Source organism: Mus caroli, unplaced genomic scaffold (assembly GCF_978045245.1).
Source record: "Mus caroli unplaced genomic scaffold, Mus_caroli_1 scaffold_10, whole genome shotgun sequence".
NCBI lineage: Eukaryota > Metazoa > Chordata > Mammalia > Rodentia > Muridae > Mus > Mus caroli.
The window spans coordinates 84,315,543-84,336,944 of record NW_028227265.1 but is presented as its reverse complement, the minus strand read 5'-3'; the positions used below and the strand labels follow the sequence as shown (position 1 = coordinate 84,336,944).

Sequence of the window (21,402 nt, the reverse complement as noted above, 5' to 3'; positions counted from 1 at the left end):
TAAAGAAAATATCTAATAAAAAAAAGAATGAAAAATGTAAATCTAAGAATATAGGTCAGCAACCCCAGATTACGTCATTAGCCAACAGTATTTATTAAACAGCATTACGATCAGGAAGGACATCAGAGTTGAGCCTCGTGTTTAAATTTCCTTTACCCGCTATGGAGCCATTTGTTCCAGAACATTGTGTACTCTCTGAGCCACCAAGAGGATCTAGAAGACTAACTGCTTTCCCAGCGTGGTTGAGGAGGCATTCTTGTAGTTCTTCACGTTTAATGCCCTTAAAATCAGAAAAGAAATGAGCATTTAATCTTACTAGTCTAGATACTATACCTTCACATTCTTTAAATGTTCGTGTTATTTTATGACATAAAATCCTACAGCAATTGTCTGTGGTGCTAGTAAACTTGAGGCCTGACACACTCCAGATAAGGAATCTGTTACAGAGCTCTTTGGAACCCCAGTCAACAAGCAAAATAGTCTCATCGACTAAAAAAAAAAAAAAAAAAAAAAAAAAAAAAAAAAAAAAAAACAACTTTGAATTAAAAACAGGTATACTTAGAAAAATCTAAGAAGCAGAAAAAAATTATGAAATACATTTTACTGCTAGTACCCAGGAGTCTATTAGCTTTCAAATTAGTATAGAAGGGTTTGAAACTGGACTCAGGGTGATTATGATCACGTAAAATGAGGCTTCAATAAGCTTAAAGCTACTAACATACAATAAACATCTGGGTTTTCTGAAAAACAGTCAGTTGCTGCTTCTCTGCTCTAAGCATCTTACTAGTGCACCAGAGAACTCTCTCAGCTTTGCTGATGGATAGAAGAGACCACAGAAAACTTAACAACCCCACAAAATATCCCAACTAATTGAAGGTAAGTATGAAGGAGAAAATTCCGGTCTCATTATCTGTTCTATTAGATGAAGTTGGCTGACAGAGCCACTGACAGGTGGCTTATCAGAGGATAAAGCTAAAAGGATAAAGAATAAGGGTTCCATGTCTCCTATTTCCAGATCAATGCTCTGCCAACTGGCCCACACAGACCATCATTCCTAAACGCAGTGGCTTAAATAACAAATTTACCCTAATATGCAGAGTATCTGAATCACCTGGCTGTATGGAGAAGCTGCTTAGAGAAATGGCTCAGCTTTAATTCTTTCAGAGTATTTTAATTCTGTTAATGCTAAATCTATTTTACTTTACAAAACTGTAAAGTACTTTGAAGAATAGACATTATATGGATATATTATATATGTGTATAATATATATATACATATACAGATGTGTGTATATATATATGTATATATATATATGATACATTGTCATCATTATCAATTACCAACAATATACATCTCCAAAACCTGTTCACCTGAACCTACAGGAAGAATCAATACAAACTACAGTCTTGGAATTAGGTCCATATTGCATCTAATGAGGACCTTTCATCTTGACCCTGCCTTGTAAGCCAGAGACTGCCTAGACTGCATGGTTTCACTTCTATTTACCACTTGGTGATGTTATAGCTACTGAAATCTAGCATTTGTAAAAATGATCATTTAACATAAAATCTGCATGTACTACATGCTAGGTGATTGCAATATTGTTACATTTTAAAAGATGAGTTCATGGGAAAGACATCAATTGCAATATTTCCAATGAAATTTAAAACAAATGTACATGTAATAATCACAGGGTTAAAAGCAATAGGAAAACATAGTCTTCTGTAGTTAATGCCGCTGATGTTTAAAAACAAGAAATAACTACGAGCTTAACATCTTGTCTAATAATATAAGAATCATACAGCTGCATGAGCAAATACCTATAATGTAAGGTGTAACACAATAATAATCCGCAACAGACCAGTTCTATAGAGAGCTGCAGTAGAAGCTTTGCCTGGGGAGATCAGCCAAGACTGTAGGGAAAACCAGTAGGAAGCAGGAGGGAAGCAGACGAACCATCTCATTAGCAATGTAGCAGGCAGACTAAATAACAGTTGATATACCATGGATTTCACGTGACTGAAGCAAAGAATGCATTTAAATAAAGAAGAAGGACCACATAGCAGGTATGGCCACACAGACTCCAGCTCTTCTTACCAAAACACTGTGAACTAGACAGCATTTGACAATATACACATATTTTTATATGTACTTATATTTTAATTATCTAGAATATATCTTAATTTTACAGGTGGATACTGGGACAGAACTTTCAAGGGTCGTTAGGATTCCATATAATTGCTGAATAATAGTTAACGTTACTGTCTACATAATATCCAAGGAGTCTCAAGTGACTCATAATGAATACCTTCCATAACAGAGGTAACAATCTATAATATGCTGACATTGCCTTGTTTTTAAGGTTTTATGTGTATGACTGTTTTGCCTGCATGTATGAACCATGTGGTACGTGCAGAGGCCAGAAGAAGGCTTCAGATCTGCTGGATCAGGAGTTGCAGGTGGTTGTGAGCCACCAGGCGGGTTCTGGGAATCCAGTCCAGGTTCTCTAGGAGAGCAGCAGCCCATGCTTTTAAGCACTGAGCTCTCTCTCCAGCCCCTGTGCTCAGCTCTTCCTTTTTAAAACTATGTACAATAGAACTGGAAAAGACCAAAGACTTAGAGAAGCTGCTGGCTTTGCAAAGGACCCAGCAGAGCCCCCAGACAGGCAGCTCACAGCCATCTGTACTGGTTAGGGCATCAAAAAGGTAGAAATAATCTTTCTCGGTTTACAGACTGAACATAAGCTAAGCCTACCTTTTGACATTCAGCGCCATTATACTTTCAACAGGTCTGCTTTTTGGTCCATTGGGTGGGTGGAAAACCCTTTCACCTTTCGAAGGAATCGCCTTTCCCACTTTGACCACATAAGGGTCAGCTGAGTGTGCTGGGTAAGGGTCAAATGCCCCTGCTTTCATTCCACCAGCCTATAAGCAAGATAACTCAATATCAGTTTGTAAAATGCCTCTACAAAATTACACAGTCACGAAGTTCCTATATACTTCTCTAGCTGATGGAGTTGGTTTTACATTTAAAGAAAGTTATTCATTCTGTTCAAACCCCAGCAAAGGGTCTGTCTCTCTGCTGCTAATTATATAGGATCCAATCATTGTAATGCTAGTAGTTTTCTATAAAAAAAAATGATGGAAATGTTTGTGGAAGATAATATTCAATGCTGTTACCAACCATTGATGTTTTATAGCAACTTTTATCAGGCTATCAATCAGTAATTTAGTAAGCCTATTGATGAAGGAATGAGACAAACATAAGCTATATTTCTCTATGGAAGGGGATAGGGAACTTGGCATTAACAATCCCCCCACCCAAAGAAATAGCATGGTCATAGATGGAGCACAGAAACTGTGTCTAGTAAAAGAAGTTCATGCAAACATGTTCTACCTATGTGATATAGACCTGAAATCACTTGGACATGTTAAACTGACTTGACAGGATGTTTATCTTTATGTTATATAATCACTGAGATAATTTTATGTGGTGATATATGGCTGTAATTTCAACCAAGAGCCAAGGATTAAAATCCTCATTTTGAAGCCTACCTGGGCTTCTATTAACTAGTGCTGGTGGGTAATAGTTAGGGGAGGAGGAAGAAAGAATATAGGGATATAGCTCAAGGGCAGAGAATTTGCCTATAGAGGGTAAACACCTGGGTTTGATCCACAGTAATGTAATGAGAAGAAGGAAAAAAAAAAGAGCAAGCAAACCAATTCATTCTGTGAAATTATAATCCATTTAATTAAGAGTCCTTTTGCTTGTAATATTTAAAGCCAAATATATGTAGATTAAAACTAGAGAGTAGTTTTATATATATATATATATATATATATATATATATATATATATACTTTTTCTCAAAGTATTATATGTATATTTTTAATTAACCAGCATAGCTTTCTGTTTTCAAATTCTTTATTTCATTGTTATCACAGAATGTTCAGGCATCCTTGGGAAGCATCTCATGAAAGAACTAACACTAGTGTGCACTATTAGCTGAAACGTAAATATCCAAGACATCCTTGAACAGGTCATTCTACAAAGGGGATACTGTGCTGGCTAGTTTTTATGTCAATTAAACTCAAGGTAGAGTCATCTGGGAAGAAGCAATCTTAATCATGGAAATGCCTCATAAGATTGGCCCAAAGGGAAGCATGATGGACATTCTCTTGATCAATGACTGGTACCATCCCTGGGCTAGTGGTCTGAGTGTATATAAGAAAGTGGTCTGAGCATCACAGTAAGCAGCTCTCCTCCATGACTTCTGCTCCAGTTTCTGCCTCCAGGCCCTTTAATCTCCTGGCCTGACTTCCCTCAGCAATGGATTTGTAGACTGATATAAACCTTTTCCTTCCCAAGTTGCTTTCATCATGGTGTGTCATCATAGCAATAATAATCCTAAATAAGACAGAAATTGGTACCAGGATAGTGGGCTATTGCTGTGACAGACCTGACCATGTTTTGGGGAAAGAAATATGGAAAGTATTTTGGAACTTAGAGTTGGAAAGGCTGTTGAGTGATGAGAAATCAGTAGGCTGTTCTGTGGGAGCTTGGAAGATAAGAATTTTGAGAGCAATGCAAAGGATGGAGGCCTGGATTGTGAGATTCAAGAAGGAAGTTTGAGAATCCTTTAAAGACTTCGGTCGGGCCATTGGTCATTTTGAACTAAGAACCACTAAAGTGATATGTTGGGGTTGATCCTGTGCACTGTATATTCGATGCTGAGTTCTGTGCCCCCAAATCAGTCTGCGGTCTGGGCATGGGCATTGTTTTAACCAATGTGGTGCAAAGAATGCTCCCCAATAATCTCGGATTAGATAATAAGAGGCTAGCACCTACGCCTGGGCAGGAGAGAGAGGAAGAAGAGACTTGAGATTATAAGGTAGTCTCGGGGAGGGACTATGAAGAGGAGAGGAAGAAGAAAGTCAACCATGCGGCAGATGAACCATGAGCATGTGGCCAAGAGAAGCTTGCCCTGAGCACATACATGGAATAAAGCAAACCAGGCAAAACTCAAACACAGAGTAACATGGGGCCTGTGTCTGGGATGTAGAGTTGTATAGCTCAGAACCTGCCCAGTCTAGACCTACAGCTTGTTAATTAAAATACCAGGTTTCTGTGTCTTTTATTCCAGAGCTAAATGGGCTAGAGTGGGGCAGGAACCCTCCTCCCCCATAAAATTATTTCAACATATGGTATCTAGGGCTAGAATTGACAACCTTGAGATTAAAAGTCTCATGCTTTACTGACTGAGGGTTAAAAATACAGATTTTACTTATTGATGATACCTTAGAGCGATGTCACACAATAGATTATGTGTTTGGTTTTATAGAGTTTGGAGAACTGAGATATGTACACACGTTGACGCACAATACTACTGATGCATGCTCAGAATTCCAACAGGCGTTTGCCTTAAATTCTAAAAAAGGATGATTTTAAGATTGAACATTTATTAGAGATGATGGCTATCTCAGAAATGCCTTTGCAAATTAAAACTGATGATGCCCAGGCATATGCATCCATTAGAATACAACAATATTTTTTAGACATTATGGCATAAAACCTGATTCTGGGACAGCTTCACAGAAAGCTGGTGTCCTCACTTGGTCCATCATCACAGACTGCTCCAGTCCGGACTTCAGTTAAGCCCTCACCTTTCTCAGCATGCAGAGACCAGACAACAAATGCCATAGCTAATTGTCTTAAGACCGACTTGGCTATTATGCCAATTTGGGGGTGGGGTGGGGGCAAAAGAAAAGTGACACCTCAAATCAACAGGAAACAATTTGAAGAGATCTATGCGTCATTTGCAGAAGATGGAGTAGATGTATTCTGCATGGGTGTACTATGGGTGATGCATGTTTACTGTTTCAGGAGAGTTGGTTACATATTGCTAATGGTCTTGGTCAGGGAGGAAATAATAAGGGAGGTTAGATTCAGGAATTCCTTTTTCTCTCTTTTTTCCCCCTCTATCCTCCTTTCTCTCTTATCTATTAGGGGAGAAAAGGGAGAAGGGATGAAAAGAAGGGGGAATATAGGAATAATATAAGAATAATGGGGGAAGGTAGATTATTGAATCTACTTTTAAACCAAAGAATACTAACAAGCCAAAAACCTCACATTGATATAAATCCTTGTATCTTGATGCAAATTTGAGGTTATATTTTGCTACAGCATAATATGTATATATATTTCAACTCCTATTTGAGCCATTGTACCTAAGTGATTCTTTAGAATGCAGCGTTAAGTTCCAATCCTTTTAAGGGCTGCTATTATAAACTGTTTAGCATAATTAAGAAATGCAAGTTAGCAGTAAGACAATCAAAGTCATGGTCATGTTAAACACTAGACTAGTTAACAGAGATATGCTCCCTAGGTTGAACAGATAAGAAATAGCTAGTAACAAGCAATTTTGTCTAATTCAAATATACTAGAGAGATGGTCTTCAGAAACCTACTTATGACATTTTAAGATGTGTTATTATTTTATGGTTTTTTAAACTTGAAACATCAGCTCTCGCCAGCACCCCTTTCTGCTTCAAAGATGATGAGCGTCAAAGAATCTCCTTATGGGGTTTCCTTCAAATGTGGCAAAACTGCCCTTGATTCAACCACTTCAACTGGACACACATGGATGCAGGGAAGTCAACCGAACAACTGTGCAAGAAAAAGATAGGCAAGTATATCATGATTCCTGTTTCACAGAAAAGTCTGTCAGATATCCTGGGCCATACGGCAGATGCTCCTACAACTCAGAGAAATGTTGGGGTAACTATGCAGACAGCCAACTTTCTCTAACGCTTGGAAGCTGCTTGCCTGCACCTCCTACTTAGATAATATTTATTCCTTCTCAGGTCTCCAGGGAGGTGGAGAATAGATACTTACAGTCTCACAATTAAGGCTTAAGTTATTTAGAATTTAAATTGTTTCTTGTTGATTTGAGGTGTCACTTTTCTTTTGCCCCCACCCTTAATTGTCTTAAGACAATTAGCTATGGCATTTGTTGTCTGGTCTCTGCATGCTGAGAAAGGTGAGGGCTTAACTGAAGTCCGGACTGGAGTAGTCTGTGATGATGGACCAAGTGAGGACACTTTCTGTGAAGCTGTCCCAGAATCAGGTTTTATGCCATAATGTCTAAAAAATATTGTTGTATTCTAATGGATGCATATGCCTGGGCATCATCAGTTTTAATTTGCAAAGGCATTTCTGAGATAGCCATCATCTCTAATAAATGTTCAATCTTAAAATCATCCTTTTTAGTCTCGGTTCTCCAAACTTTATAAAATTAAACACATAATCTATTAGGTGACATCGCTCTAAGGTATCATCATTAAGTAAAATCTGTATTTTTAACCCTCAGTTGGCAGAGCATGAGACTCTTAATCTCAAGGTTGTGGAGAAGCAAGAAAAGATTAGACTCCCTAACCTTAAGTATAAAAGCAACTAAAAGTGATACAGAAGAAACGAGCAGATAGACCAGTCAGCTGGAATATAAATTAAGAAATATATTCTCAAAAGTGAAAATTTTTACTTTATAAAGATAACCTTTGGGGGCTAGAGAGATGGCTCAGTGGTTAAGAACACTGGCTGCTTTTGCAGAGGACCTAGGTTCTGTTCCCAGCACCTATACTGGGTGGCTCACAACTCTCTGGAACTCTATGTCCAGGGACCCCATACCCTCTAGTGCCCTCCACCTGCATGTACACGATGCTCATGCATACATATTCATAGATGCAACAACTAGAAAAGGTACAAAGGTACAAAGGACAAAAATACACGCATCCTTGTAGAGTCTACAGCAAGATGAAAAGGATCTGCCAGAAACAGAAAGGTCAAGGTTCAACTATGTTCATAAATAGTCAAAGCACTTTTGTTTTTATGCTCACCACTAAGAAGCTTCTGAAAGAAGCAGCAGGAGACAATTATTTTCATTGTTTCAAAATTTACAGGATGGCTTTCAAAACTTCATTGGAAATTCAAGCACATCTGAAGCAAACAGCAATTGCTTCACTGTAACACCTTTCTCATTCCAGTCATGCTTTGTGGCTCCTCGGGGGTGGGTATGCATGCATGCACTCATGTGTACAGCTGTGCTTGTCAGTGCATGGGCATGTGGGGGTCAGACATTGATATTAGGTGCCTTCCTCTTCCACGTGCCACCTTACGTGTTTGAGACAGGGAGCTCTCTAAATTTGGAGCTCAATCTTGGCTGCCCTGGCTGGCCAGCAAGGCCCTCCGGATCAGCCTGCCTCCTCCCTCTGCCCTACACCTATTACCAAAGTTACACGTGCATGCTGCCAGGCTGAGCTTTGCCTGGGTGCTAGGGGTCCAACTGGAGGTCATCATAGCCATCTCCCCAGAATGCTTTGTGGCCTTATAGGATCTTGTAAATCATCACACAAAGAAAGGCTACATGGGCACTTCAATGAGATGACAGCAAAACACAGGTTCTCCCTGCCCCCAGCATCCTCTATTTCCTCATTTCCTCTGGCCTTGCTACATAGCCTAGGCTAGACTTGAATCCCAAAATCCTTGTGCTTCAAATACAGAAGGCTGGGGATTACAAACAGAATCTGCCCCCATACTCACACACACACACACACACACACTGCTTGAGATTGTGTTTCTTTATAATGCTCAGTTACTTCTCATCCCAAAAGTTTTTACCTTTTTACCAGGAGAGGAGGGCTTAAAGGGCTTGAAAGACACTTCCTTCTTTTCTTCTCTCCTAAGTGGAGGTAAATGGTGCTCTAAAAAGTAAGGGTTACTATCAAAATAGTCCTTCGGGTGAAGATGCAGCTTGAAAGGTGACCCTTTGATTAGTCGATGGTGCTCTTCACTTTCTTTCTGTGAATTGAAGAGTTTCAAAGTTAGACACAATTCAAGACCAAGACCAAAATCACCTTTTAAATCAGCTGTCCACGTGCAGATTCTAAAACACACGGCACTGGGTGTGCTATTGAAAACATTCCCTTATGTTTAACTTCTATGGTTTAAAAAGTGGAGGAGGAGGATAAAGGAAGGAAGGAGGTAACAAGGGAGAGAGGGAAGAAGGAAGAGAAAGAAAAAAGGGGAGGGAGGGAGGGAGGGAAGGAGGAAGGGAAGGGAGGGAGGGAGGGAGGGAGGGAGGGAGGGAGGGAGGGAGGGAGGGAGGGAGCATGCTTGCTGATGAGTAAGCACAACCTTCACTTTGGACAGAAGTTACTTGAGATTTAACAGTCTGTCACCTGAACAAGTCCTCACTGCAGTCCTGCACAGCAAGAAGGAAAGGCTTGGTCTCCAAGTCCAATCCTGGCTCCTTCCTACTTTTTTAGCATTTTTCAAGAATTAAAGGAAAATGCTGACCTTTGGTGTCACATCTTTGAATGTAATGAGAATTCTATTTCCCCTTGATGTTGTTAAAGATCAAATGAGATTATGTAGAGAAAGCATTTGGCACATGGTTGGCCCTTAGCAAATATCAGTTTTTAGTTCTAAGCACAAAAAAATACTTAGTGCTTACATTATAACATTTTTATATTATAGAATTTCTAGCTACATAATACTCAAGCAAAACAGAAGTTATTTTTTCAGTCTTATATTACAATCCTTTCTATGTGTAAGAACTAAATTTAAAATTGCTAGTTCTTGGAAGAACAGCAAAAAGATTGTGAAATACGATTTAGAAAGATAAAATATTGATGTTTTACATTCTTACACACATGAGATTTGATATTTCATCATTTAACAAACTGAATGGGAACAATTTAAATGAGATCAAAGTACTCAAGAGAAGACATTAGTAGGCTGTGCTGGCTAGATTTATCTCAACTTGACACAAGCGAGGATCATATGGAAAGAGGTACTCTTGGTGGAGAAAATGCCTCTATCAAGTAAAGTAGCATAAAGACAGGCACATCGATCAATGGAATCAAATTGAAGATCCAGACATAATTCCACACACCTATAAACATTTGATTTTTAACAAAGAAGTCAAAAGTACACAATGAAGAAAAGACAGCTTCTTCAACAAATGGTGGGCAAATGGGTTGGCTGTATGTAGAAGAATACAAACAGATCATATTTATCACCCTGCACAAAATTTAACTCCAAGTGGATCAAGGACCTCAATGTAAAACTATATGCACTGAATCTGATAAAAGAGAAAAACAGGATAGACTTAAATTTTTGGCACAGAAAAGGACATTCTGAACAGAACATTGACAGCATAGCCACCAAGAACAATAATTAATAATAAATAAGACCTCATGAAGCTAAAATCTCTCTGTTCAGCAATGGACATGATCATGGGGCAAAGCAGCAGTCTACAGAATGGGAAAAGACTTTTGCCAATTATAAATCTATTAAAGAATTAGTATCTAAAAGATATACATAATAGTATAAAACCTGAACATCAAGAAAACAAATAAGCCAACTGAAAAATTGGGAAAGAACTAAGCATAGAGTTCTCAAAAGACAAATGGCTGGAGAACTTAAATTTTTAACATCCTCAGTCACCAGGGAGACAGAAATTAAAATTAGTCTGAGATGCCATCTTACACCAGTCAGAATGGCCAAGATCAACAAAACAAATGGCATCTCATGCTGGTGAGGATGTGGATCGAGAGGAGCCCTCATCCATTATAAGAGGAGTGCAAGTTATGGGACACAGTGTGGCCATTCCCCAGGAAGCTGGGACTCAATCTACCTCAAGACCCATCTTTACTGCTCTTGGACATTTACCAAATGACGCTTTATCCTACCCCAAGGAAACTTGCTCAGCCACGTTCACTGCTGTTCTATTCACAATAGCCAAAAATTGGAAACACCCATGACGTTTATCAACTGATGAATCAACAATGAGAATGTGGTACATGTATATAATGGAATATTATTCATCTGCTAAGCAATGTGAAATTCTCAGGTAAATGGCTAGAACCAGAAAAAAACAAAAAAACAAAAAAACAAATCATCCCAAGGGAGGTAACCCAAAAAGACAAATATGTGTTTTTCTTCTATGTGAACGATAGCTTTTAAGCCATTTATACGTATGGTACAATCTGAATAACCACTGAGGTTATGTGCCTAGTAAGGAACCAGCAGAAAGGAGAGGAGCTCTCAAGGAAGAGGAGATAGAATATATTGTTATGGAGAGATGGGGGAGGGGTTAGAACAGGAGGATTAAATAGGGAAAGGCATGGAAGTGAGGGGTAAGGGAGAAGGGGAGAGACAACTAACGCCAAAGGCCATTTGAAAAGCCATATAGGAACCTACTACTATAGATGCTTCCTAAAATTCAGACAGATAGGAAAGGAATCTAAAAAACAGAACCAAAAATAACAGGGAAAACAAAGCCCCAACTAGACATCTTATGCTACCGAACTCTCCGGTACCAGAAATGAAAATCTTGTAAGATGTTGATCCAAGGAGTCCCATGAAAAACCTTAAACAATACAGGCTATTATTGATAAGACTATATATGTTACTCTCCATGACATGATGGTAAGGCTCTATTGTCATCAAAAACTAAGACGTCAAGCTGGTGTCTAACTACAAGTGTTACTCCGCTAAATGGTCACGATTCTGGAAGGCTCTCTGCATGCTATGGGAGGAGGATCAATAGCTCTTCATCCCTAAGTCTTCATCTCCCAACTACATACCCCATGACCTATAACAACAATCTGCTCCAAAATATATGGATACAATTGTGGCGCAGATGTTTTGAGAGGAATCAACCACTTTCTGATTGGATTCAAAGAGAGAGCACTCGATGCGATGTAATCCACACCTGACACAGCCAAAGTGACTAAGAATCTAGATAGGTCATTCGCCTAAAGAAAACCCAACAGTATTAATTCTGCTAAAGGAATATAACAGTTAAATGACTCTTAATGATGTATTCTTATACTTATAGATCAGTGCTTCATTCAGCCCTCATCAGAGAAGTTTCTTCTTGCAGTATATAATTAAAACAGATATGCACAGCAGGAAGGTGTGCAAAGAGTGAGAGACTCTGGAGTACTCAGTCTTAAATGAAATGTTTCACCAAAGCCCTCCCTCCTGTCAAAGCTCAGGGATCTATGAGGAAGAGGAGGAAGAAAGACTGTAAGAGCCAGAGATGATGGATGCCTCCAAGGAAACAGTGGCTTCCAGACACAACAAGGCTGATGCTCACATGAACCGAGATACTGTGAGAGTATGCATTAAGTCCTGCATAGGTTCAACCCAGATGGGGTTCCAGCAGTGAGTGGGGGAGGTAGACATGGCCTCCCACCCATAACCTAAAAGCTATCACATTTGATGCCTACTAGTAAAAATAAAGCCAGTTTTCTCCAGTGGGGTCTCACTGGGTTTGTTAACCAGGACAGGCTCCGCGCCCTGGAACTGCCCACCAACACAAAATGAGCTCAGTGGTCTTTTGTCTCATTTTGCTTTGCTTAGGTACTTTTTGTCTTATTGGTCTTTTGCTTGTTTATTTTGATCTCCATTTTTGTCCGTTTGTGAGGTGTGTATGTGTGTTTTCTTAGATTTTTGTGTGTGTGTGTTTTAATGTTTCTTTTAAAGCAGTGATTTCTCATCCTAATGCTGGGACCCTTTAATATAGTTCCTCATGTTGTGGTGACCCTCCAAACCATAAAATTATTTTGTTACTACTTCATAACTGTGATTTTGCTATACTTATGAATTGTAAAGTAAATATCTGATATGCAGGATATCTGTCATGTGACCTTAAAGAGGTCTCAAACCACAGGTTCAGAGCCACTGTTTTAAAAAGAGAGAACAAGCCCGGCGTGGTGGCGCACACCTTTAATCCCAGCACTCGGGAGGTAGAGGCAGGCGGATTTCTGAGTTCGAGGCCAGCCTGGTCTACAGAGTGAGTTCCAGGACAGCCAGGGCTACACAGAGAAACCCTGTCCTGAAAAACAAACAAACAAAAAACAAAAAACAAAAAACAACAAAAAAAAGGGAGAACATAAAGGTGGATGGGTAGGAAGGTAAGGTTGATCGTGGAGGAATTGTGGGAGGAGAAAACATGATCAAAGTATCTTACATGGAAAGAAAACAGGTTTTCTTCAATTACAAAGACAAGACTGCCAGTAGGCAAGTCTGTACTACATTTTAATTGGTGACAGATCTGGAAGCGCCCTTGCTGCTGCTCCTGCGTGCTCTAAAAAAAACAAGCTAAGCAAGCCAATACGCAGCATCGCAGCATCGGGTTTTGCTTCAGTTCCCACCTCCAGGTTTTTACCCCTGAATTCCTCAGCTGATGTCCCTTAGTGCTGGTGTGGGACCTGGGAGTGGTAAGTTTATACATAAGGCCCTCACTCCCCAAGCTGCTACCCATGTCTTAACGCAGCAAGGGAGAGCCTAAGCCTACATCCCGTAGCTCTCTGGGTCCTCACTCCCCTCGGCGTCTTCTGCTTTGTGTCCTCTGTTTCCCTGTAGAACTTTGAGAGTTCTTAGCCATCTGCCTTTCTTTGTCCACACTGGAGCAGTGGTCTTTTAACTATTATGTGTATCCTTTGGACACTATTTCTTAAATTTTAATTTTCATGGGAATCCATTCAGGTTATAAACTACCAAGCTCAAAGACTTCTGATTACGCTGACCTGCTGTGTGGCCTTTGCATCAGAAATGCTAACACTTATATGATTCTAAAGCCTGCTATTAAAATGCAATTTAAAAATATTATGTGCATTGGTGTTTTGCTATACATGTTTGTCTGTTAACCACTTGCATGCCTGTTGTCAACAAAGGCCAGAAGAGGGCACTGAATCCCCTGGAACCAGAGTAACAGGTGGTTGTGAACTGCTATGTGGGAGCTGGGACTCAAAGCTGGGTCCTTTGGAAGAGCAGCCAGTGCTCTTAACCACTGAGTCATCTCTCCAGCCCCACATAAAAATGTTTAAGACTCCTGTGTTTACTAGACCATGGCTATGTTTTATCAGACAGTATTTGTTTTACTAACTGCTGGCTTAGAATGTTGCTATCAACATGCAGATACCCAAGAGATCAAAAGAGACAGAACAAAATAAAATTTTATTGTGAGTTAATTTTCAAAGTTGAACAAATAAAGGTTGAAACGTTCAAGACATATGATTTTACCTTATAACTCTGTCTCGCTGCATCGTATAAGTCAGAAGAATGTGAAAGCTGCTTGCCTATGGTAACATTGGCATAGCTAAAACAAAAAAGGCGTAGGTAATGATGAATGAGAGCTCAGGTGATGTTGTAAATTCATAACAAATTACACAAAGGTACTAGGAATATCTTACCCATATCCAGTTCCTTTTTTTCCTGGGTTGGTATATAAATTCTTCCCCGGTGGCTGATATTTGTCCCTGGGTTTTATCTGAGCACTGAAGAATGGGACAGGGCCACCAATTGTTCCATAATAGCTTCCTAATCCACTTCTTCAATGCCATTTGGAGGTTTTTTTTTTTAAAGGAAGATATTAAAATGTCAAATTCTATGTTATATACATCACCACAAGTTTATTTTATTTTTTTAAGATTTATTCATTTTATTTTATGTATATGAGTACACTGTAGTTGTTTTCAGATACACCAGAAGAGGACATCAGATCCCATTACAGATGGTTGTGAGCCACCATGTGGCTGCTGGGAATTGAACTCAGGACCTCTGGAAGAGCAGTCGGTACTCTTTAACTGCTGAGCCATCTCTCCAGCCCACAAGTTTATTTTAAAGGATTGAAAAAAGCAGAAATCTTGGAAGATTTACTGTACCAAACATGTGTTTCCTCCTGTGGAGTGAAGGGGCCTTGAATCAACTGGAAATCAGTTGGTTACCCCTGTGGATTCATGTCACTGTTGTACCTATGGGCATAGCTTGCCGCACTGCTCATTACTACAGTTCACAGCTGGATGAGTCTGTTGATGACTTCTTGACCTTAGTAGGCTACATAGCCCCTTTGGTACTATGAGGGCTAGTCATCTGGAAGGAAGCACCCCCTCACCACAGGGCTCAGGGATCACTTCAGAATAGAGGGTAATAAGACTGTAAGCGTTAGAGGTGGGGAGGACCAGAGCAAAAAGCGTTTCTGGACATGACAGGACCACTTTACTCCTAAACTCAAAAGTATTTGTGGCTATCTGTACAAGTCCCTTGCAAGATCCAGCTAGTAACATGGTGGCACCGAAGGGGATGAGGCTGACGGGCTCCCCCTAACTTAGAAGCTATGGACAGGCAATGCCTCCTGGGAAGGGAGAGTTGGTTTTCTTTAAGGGTGTGGCCCCAGTGGGTTCACCATGCTCCAGGGGATGCCCCCCCACCCAGGAGTATATGAACAGCACAAATTGAACTCCTCAGGTTATTTAGAAAGGAAAAGGGGACACAAGGCTGGGGTGAAGGTGTGGAGAAACGGAAGAGGGGAAGGGGAAGAACAAATATGATTAAAACAAATTATATTAATTTCTCAATTAAGAAAATACTATATTTATGAAAGAGTACCTGCTAGATAGAAATCTGAACTATAGAAATGAAGTTTCACAAAGTTCAAGTAATTAAGCAGGAAGTTAGACTTTGGTCAGTCCTCACCTACCATAAATCCTAAACTAAATCAAACTTATCAAGTGGGAATGAAAAATCATATTTTATTTATTTTTTATATCTTTTCTTTATTAGATATTTTCTTTATTTACTTCAAATGCTATCCCGAAAGTTCCCTATACCCTCCCCCCGCCCTGCTCCCCACCCACCCACTCCCACATCTTGGCACTGGTGTTCCCCTGTACTGGGGCATATAAAGTTTGCAAGACCTAGGGGCCTCTCTTTCCAATGATGGCCAACTAGGCCATCTTCTGCTACATATGCAGCTAGAGGCATGAGCTCTGGGGGGTACTGGTTAGTTCATATTGTTGTTCCACCTATAGGGTTACAGACCCCTTCAGCTCCTTGGGTACTTTCTCTAGCTCCTCCATTGGGGGCCCTGTGTTCCATCCTATAGATGACTGAGAGCATCCATTTATGTATTTGCCAGGCACTGGCATAGCCTCATACGAGATAGCTATATCAGGAAAATCTTGCTGGCATATGCAATAGTGTCTGGGTTTGGTGGCTGAAAAATCGTATTTTAAATCTTTGTTATATTATAGACTAGCGTCTTATGGCTTAATGGAAAGGAAAAAATAAGAAATTTTTACATCGACAGCTGGCATAATCCAACTACTGGTAAATCACTATAATTGTCCAGGTATTTAAAAATAATTTAACCATAATAAATTCTTTTCTTTGTTTAAAAAGGGTTTCCCTTCACTTCACATCTTCACATTCATATATATATATATATATATATATATATATATATATATATATATATTGGGTTTTCGAGTCAGGGTTTCTCTGTGTAGCCCTGGCTGTCCTGGAAATCACTCTGTAGACCAGGCCGGCCTCGAACTCAGAAATCTGCCTGCCTCTGCCTCGCAAGTGCTGGGATTACTTATTTATAATTTTTATAAGCAGAAAAATACACAAAGCATAAATAGCATTTTCCTAGGCATTTTCCCCATTATTACTTTTGCAAATTTTTTGAAAAAAAGAGTAACTTTATTACTTAGTTATATTTTTATTATATGAAACAATAGACACCAGTGACCCAGAGAGTAAAAGAAAAATATGATAAAGATCTATTTAAAATTACCTATCAGTTTGCATCACCCAAAATAACTGTCTCCACAGAAGCCATTCATAGTTAAAAACTGGATCCTACAGGAAAGCATCTACTTTGAGTTAGAGAAAGTCGAAGCAGACTGGTAAGACATTCCCCACAGTACTTACGGCTTTTTCTCTCCGCTACTAGGGATGAAAGCTTTGCCTAGGTTCTTTTTGGATTCTGCCAGCATATACCGTCTCCTCACTTGATTCAAATTCACATAGCCTTCCCCTTCAAAAATCCTTGCAAACTGGGAATCAAAGTATCCTGCCTGGAGACTGGACATTTCTTTGGTTCCCCCCGGTAGGATCTGTCTATTTTTGCTTGCAGCCTCATTAAAGGGTCCTTCAAAGATAAAGAGCATTATAATCTTGACTTCAATCCTAATTAAAGTGAATTAAAACAAAAAACGATGAGCCAATTAAACGTTTGCACTGGTAAACCACTAAAAACTCTGCACGCCGGGCAACTGTGATATAAAATCTAAGAAGTTTTCTTGAAAACATTTGAACATTTGGGCTGAAGTGAGGTTTTGTCTGGTTTTTGTTGTTGTTGTGTTTTTAAACTCATCTGTTTTTTGTTGTTATTGTTGCTGGGTTTTTTATTGTTTGTTTTTTGTTTTATTTTGTTTTGGAGACGGCGTTTCTCTGTGTAGCCCCAGCACTCCGGGAACTCACGCTGTAGATCAGACTGGCCTTGAACCTGTCTGCCTCTGCTTCTGGAAGAAGCCAGGATTACAGGCACGCAGCACCACGCAGAACTGGGGTGAAGTATTACACACCCTACACAGAGGAACCCTACCTGTCTCTGCTTCTGGGCCCATGTTCACGAAGAGCTCAGAATGTTCCCAGCACGTACTTTGTAAACAAACACATGAAACAGCCCAACAGCTGCCTAGACCTTAAACTTTCAACTGTCATATTTGCACAACAAAATAGTCCAGAAATTTGTTTAAAGGTTGCTTTTTTGTGAATATGTAGATTTTCATAATTTGAATCTTGAAGGCCTTAACTTCCTAACAGCAAAGAGGGTTTTTTGTTTTTGTTTTGTTTTGTTTTTGTAAGTGTACACCTGTAGCTACTGAAATGTGAATTCGATTTTGTTCATTTAAATTTCTGTTTGTTTTTAGTAGACCAGTTTTTGGTTTCTGTTTGTTTTGCATTTTGTTTATTTGTTTGTTTGAAGCAGGTCTCACTATGCATCCTTGGCCAGCCTGGATTTTCAAATGTAGACTACAGCGGCCTTAGAATCATACTGATCCACCTGTCTCTTGTTAACTTACATTTAAAAAAAAAAAAAAAAAGAGGTTGTACACGTCACCTCACAGTCTGCCGTGTAACCCCCCGAATGAGTCGTTTTTGCTGTGCTCCATTACCCACTTTCCTTTCATGGGTAATGATACTGTGTGGCCCAGAGAACGTGCAGATACGGCCATGGATACTGTATACCACTTTTTCCTCTGTTAATGCTTAGCACAATACATACTTTATTCTATACCTTGTTTTTCTAGTTGATCATTTGCTTTGGGCATGTTTCTATATCAGATGATTTTTTGATACACAAAACCTTAGCTGAGACTTGAAGGTATATATTTATGTTTCTTTGGTCTTTAGACGGGTTGTCCCACAGTCCAGGCTGACCTGAAACTCCCAATCCTCCTGCCTCCAACCTCCCAGGTACTAGGATTACTTTAATGGGCCACCACACTGGGTTAATTTTAGATTTCTTATTACGGCTTTTCTTGATAAAGCAATCTTTCAGATGTTCAGTTGGCAGTGTGTTTTTCAGATGAGTGATAGTGGATACCCTTCATGGAGTCAAACGATTTTTTACACTCGGGTCCCTAGAGAGATGGCTCAGAGGAAAACCACATTTATTCTGTCAGAGAACCTGAATTCAGATCCCAGAACTTCGGCATCCAGGAAATCTGATTTCCCCTTTAGACCTTCAAGGACCCCAAGTACACATTTGGCACACATACATACATGTGGCCAAATACACATTAAATAAACAAATAAAAAAAATTACACAGCTGAACGTCCACTACTCTAGAAGAAAGTTACCAATGGAAGGAAATAAAATTACCCATGAAGAGTAAACAAAGCTGGGGCCAGAGAGATGGCTCAAGTGGTTAGGAGCTCTTGTTTCCTCACACCCACATGGAAGCTAACCGTCATCTGTAACTCCAGTTCCAGGAGAACCAACACCCTCTTCCGGCCTCCCCAGGCATAATGCATATATATGATCCAAAGATATACATGCAGGCAATATACTCATACACATAAAATAAAAATAAATAATCAAATCTTAAAAGTTTTTTTTAATAAATGAAAGTAAAGAAGCCCTGTAAAATGAGCTTCCCACTCTTAAGAAACTAAGTTCTTCCTAAGTCTGCTGCACTAACGCAAGTTGTCACAATATATGATAGAACTCAATGCTCTAAAATATGTACCATTAAAAAAATAAATACTGCCAGGCATGGTTGGCACACACCTTTGATCTCAGCACTCTGGAGGCTCTCTCTCTCTCTCTTTCTGTGTGTGTGTGTGTGTGTGTGTGTGTGTGTGTGTGTGCGCGCGCGCGCTCGCGTGTGTGATGGCTTGAATATGGTTGGCCTAGGGAGTGTACTAGTAGGAGGTGTGGCCTTGTTGGAGAAAGTGTGTCATCCTGGGTGTGGGCTTTAAGACCCTCACCCTAGCTGCCTAGAAGTCAGTCTTCTCCTGTTTGTCTTTGTAACAAGAAGTAGAACTCTCAGCTGCCCCTGCACCATGCCTGCCTAGATGTTGACATGCTCCCACCTTGATGATAATGGGCCAGTAAGCCAGCCCCAATTAAATGTTGTCCTTATAAAAATTGCCTTGGTCATGGTGTCTGTTCACAGCAGTAAAACCCTAACTAAGACAATATGTATGTAATTAAAATCTTTGTATTGGAAATATATGCTATTCAAGTATTTTAAAATACCAAAGATACTCACGATTAAATGGTGACACATATTTGTCGCCCACAGTGATGTATTCCATCTCACTGAAGAGGCCAATCCTCTCCATATCTGTTTTCCCACCTTCTATCGGCATGGTTGCTCCTTGGGGTGGTAACTTCGAAAAGGTTCTTAGATCTTCTTTTGCAGCAAAATCCTACTTTACACTGAAAACTACAGGAAATCATTTTTAAAGAAAAGAATGATTATTAAATATCAAACTATTTATTTGCCATTATTTTAAGTCTCTGGATTGGTTGGTTGGTTGCCCCATCAGATAGGCCTGTGCATAGCTTTTGTGAGACCAAACTAGGAACAATATACTTTGCAGGTTAAAGATTTGTTTCCAGTTAAGACAGTTAAGAATAAGCTCCTATTTGTCCTGTACAGGCTAAGGTTTCTATTTGTAGTTAAAGAATACGTTCCTGTTTGTCCTGCGTTAAGTGCTGCCAAGTTGAGATTTCTATTTGTAATTAAGGATTGATCCCTGTTTCTTAGATAGGATGTAAACTGCAAAATGTCTTTCAACCAACACTAAACTTGCTACCCGATTCACATGATGTAACCTTGTTCCTTCCCTTTCATTGTTCTTTGGTTTTGTTTTTACAATGTATAATAGCCAACTCTCTCAGTCAGGTGAACAGTATAAAAAGGACCTAATGAGGATGCCGCAAGGGTTGCTCTCTTAATCTCCTCTTAGAGACAGCCAGCAGGCTAGTACGGGCACATCCCAACACACAGCTTGCTTTAATTGGACAGTCATGGATTTGGTCTCTTCTCCTGGAGATTCTCAGCTTTAACACCTTCCCAAGCTTCATTAACAGTCATCTTACATCCGTGGTTTGGCACCCTTTATTTTCCCCAGTGAACTGACAGCTGCACAGCTAGGAACCACGAACTGAGTTTCAATCCCCTTCACCACATTCTTGAGGCAAAGCTGCCCAGTCTGGAATGGAACTCCTGGAATCAGGGAACCTCTGCCCTAACCTCCGGAGCGACTTGAATGACAAAGCCCCTTTAGTTTTCTACCATTGTCGCCTCAGCGCTTGCGGCCAGTGCCTTCAACTTTGTCCCGACATTAAACTCTTAAGTAAAACTTACAAAGTATTCATTCACACATTTACGCAATGTTTTTTTGCAACCCTCTCCTTCTGGTCAGGTAGAAGTAGGAAAACAGACTTTAAAAGGCATACATCTTGGTTTATAATCACGTAGACACGAAAATCGTGGGATTCTACCCAAGTAGAATATGGCAAGTTCCCTTCAAAAAGTTTGGCTAAGAAGGTTCCTCTGTTATAGCCCTGTCAACTGCATCCTTGCAATTTACTCAATAAATTCTTTTCTACGCCAGAAAAAAAAAAAAAAAAAAAAAAAAAAAAGCTTGGCTAAAAGGGAGAAACTGCAGAAAATAAATGGACTGATTGTCTAAGTTATTCCCTCTAGGGAAAGGTAGCTTGAAGTAGGCAGGTAGCTAAGGAAAACCCATGTCTGCGAGGCCGAGTCACCTCTCCAAAAGACACCTAATCCCACAACCAGGATCAGATGGACCCTGCTCCGGTCGGGGATCACTCCACAGCAGAGCCCGAAGAGCTCGAGGCTACGCGCTTATGCCGGGGCTCGAGCCTAGAGCGCAGCAGCAGAGGCGCGCGCCGCACAGTTCCGCAAGCTGCCGCTGGCGCGTGTTAGGCCGCGTTGCCGTGGGAACGGGAGAGTCCATTTCCCAACACGCTACTGGAGGCCCTGGGAACGTTCGAGCCCGCAC

The 21,402-nt window shown here is 40.0% G+C and overlaps 1 protein-coding gene across 3 annotated transcripts; it reads right to left on the bottom strand.

The window, feature by feature from the left end:
- Positions 1–78: 78 nt before the first annotated feature.
- On the bottom strand, positions 79–21,356 carry Cfap96 (cilia and flagella associated protein 96). Of its 3 annotated transcripts, none has more exons than XM_021170764.3 (8): positions 21,146–21,356; positions 19,638–19,814; positions 16,786–17,005; positions 14,265–14,402; positions 14,095–14,170; positions 8,677–8,856; positions 2,756–2,925; positions 79–280 (listed from the first exon to the last, which is right to left on the bottom strand). In XM_021170764.3, the coding sequence occupies exons 2-8, from the start codon at positions 19,735–19,737 to the stop codon at positions 214–216; spliced, it is 951 nt and encodes a 316-aa protein (XP_021026423.1). In that variant the 5' UTR covers positions 19,738–19,814; positions 21,146–21,356; the 3' UTR covers positions 79–213. The 3 variants fall into 3 exon arrangements, with proteins under 3 accessions (XP_021026423.1, XP_021026424.1, XP_085700099.1); XM_021170765.3 differs by lacking the exon at positions 21,146–21,356 and adding an exon at positions 20,742–20,971; XM_085843973.1 differs by lacking the exon at positions 2,756–2,925.
- Between the last annotated feature and the right edge of the window lie 46 nt (positions 21,357–21,402).

What these genes read in the sequence shown, in the direction of transcription:
- Cfap96 (XM_021170764.3), bottom strand. Translation starts at nt 19,737, where the DNA reads ATGCCGATAGAAGGTGGGAAAACAGATATGGAGAGGATTGGCCTCTTC. An exon ending in AGTAGCGGAGAGAAAAAGCC is followed by an intron (nt 14,403 to 16,785) that starts GTAAGTACTGTG and finishes ATGGCATTGAAG; the next exon opens with AAGTGGATTAGGAAGCTATT. An exon ending in AAAAAAGGAACTGGATATGG is followed by an intron (nt 14,171 to 14,264) that starts GTAAGATATTCC and finishes TTTTTGTTTTAG; the next exon opens with CTATGCCAATGTTACCATAG.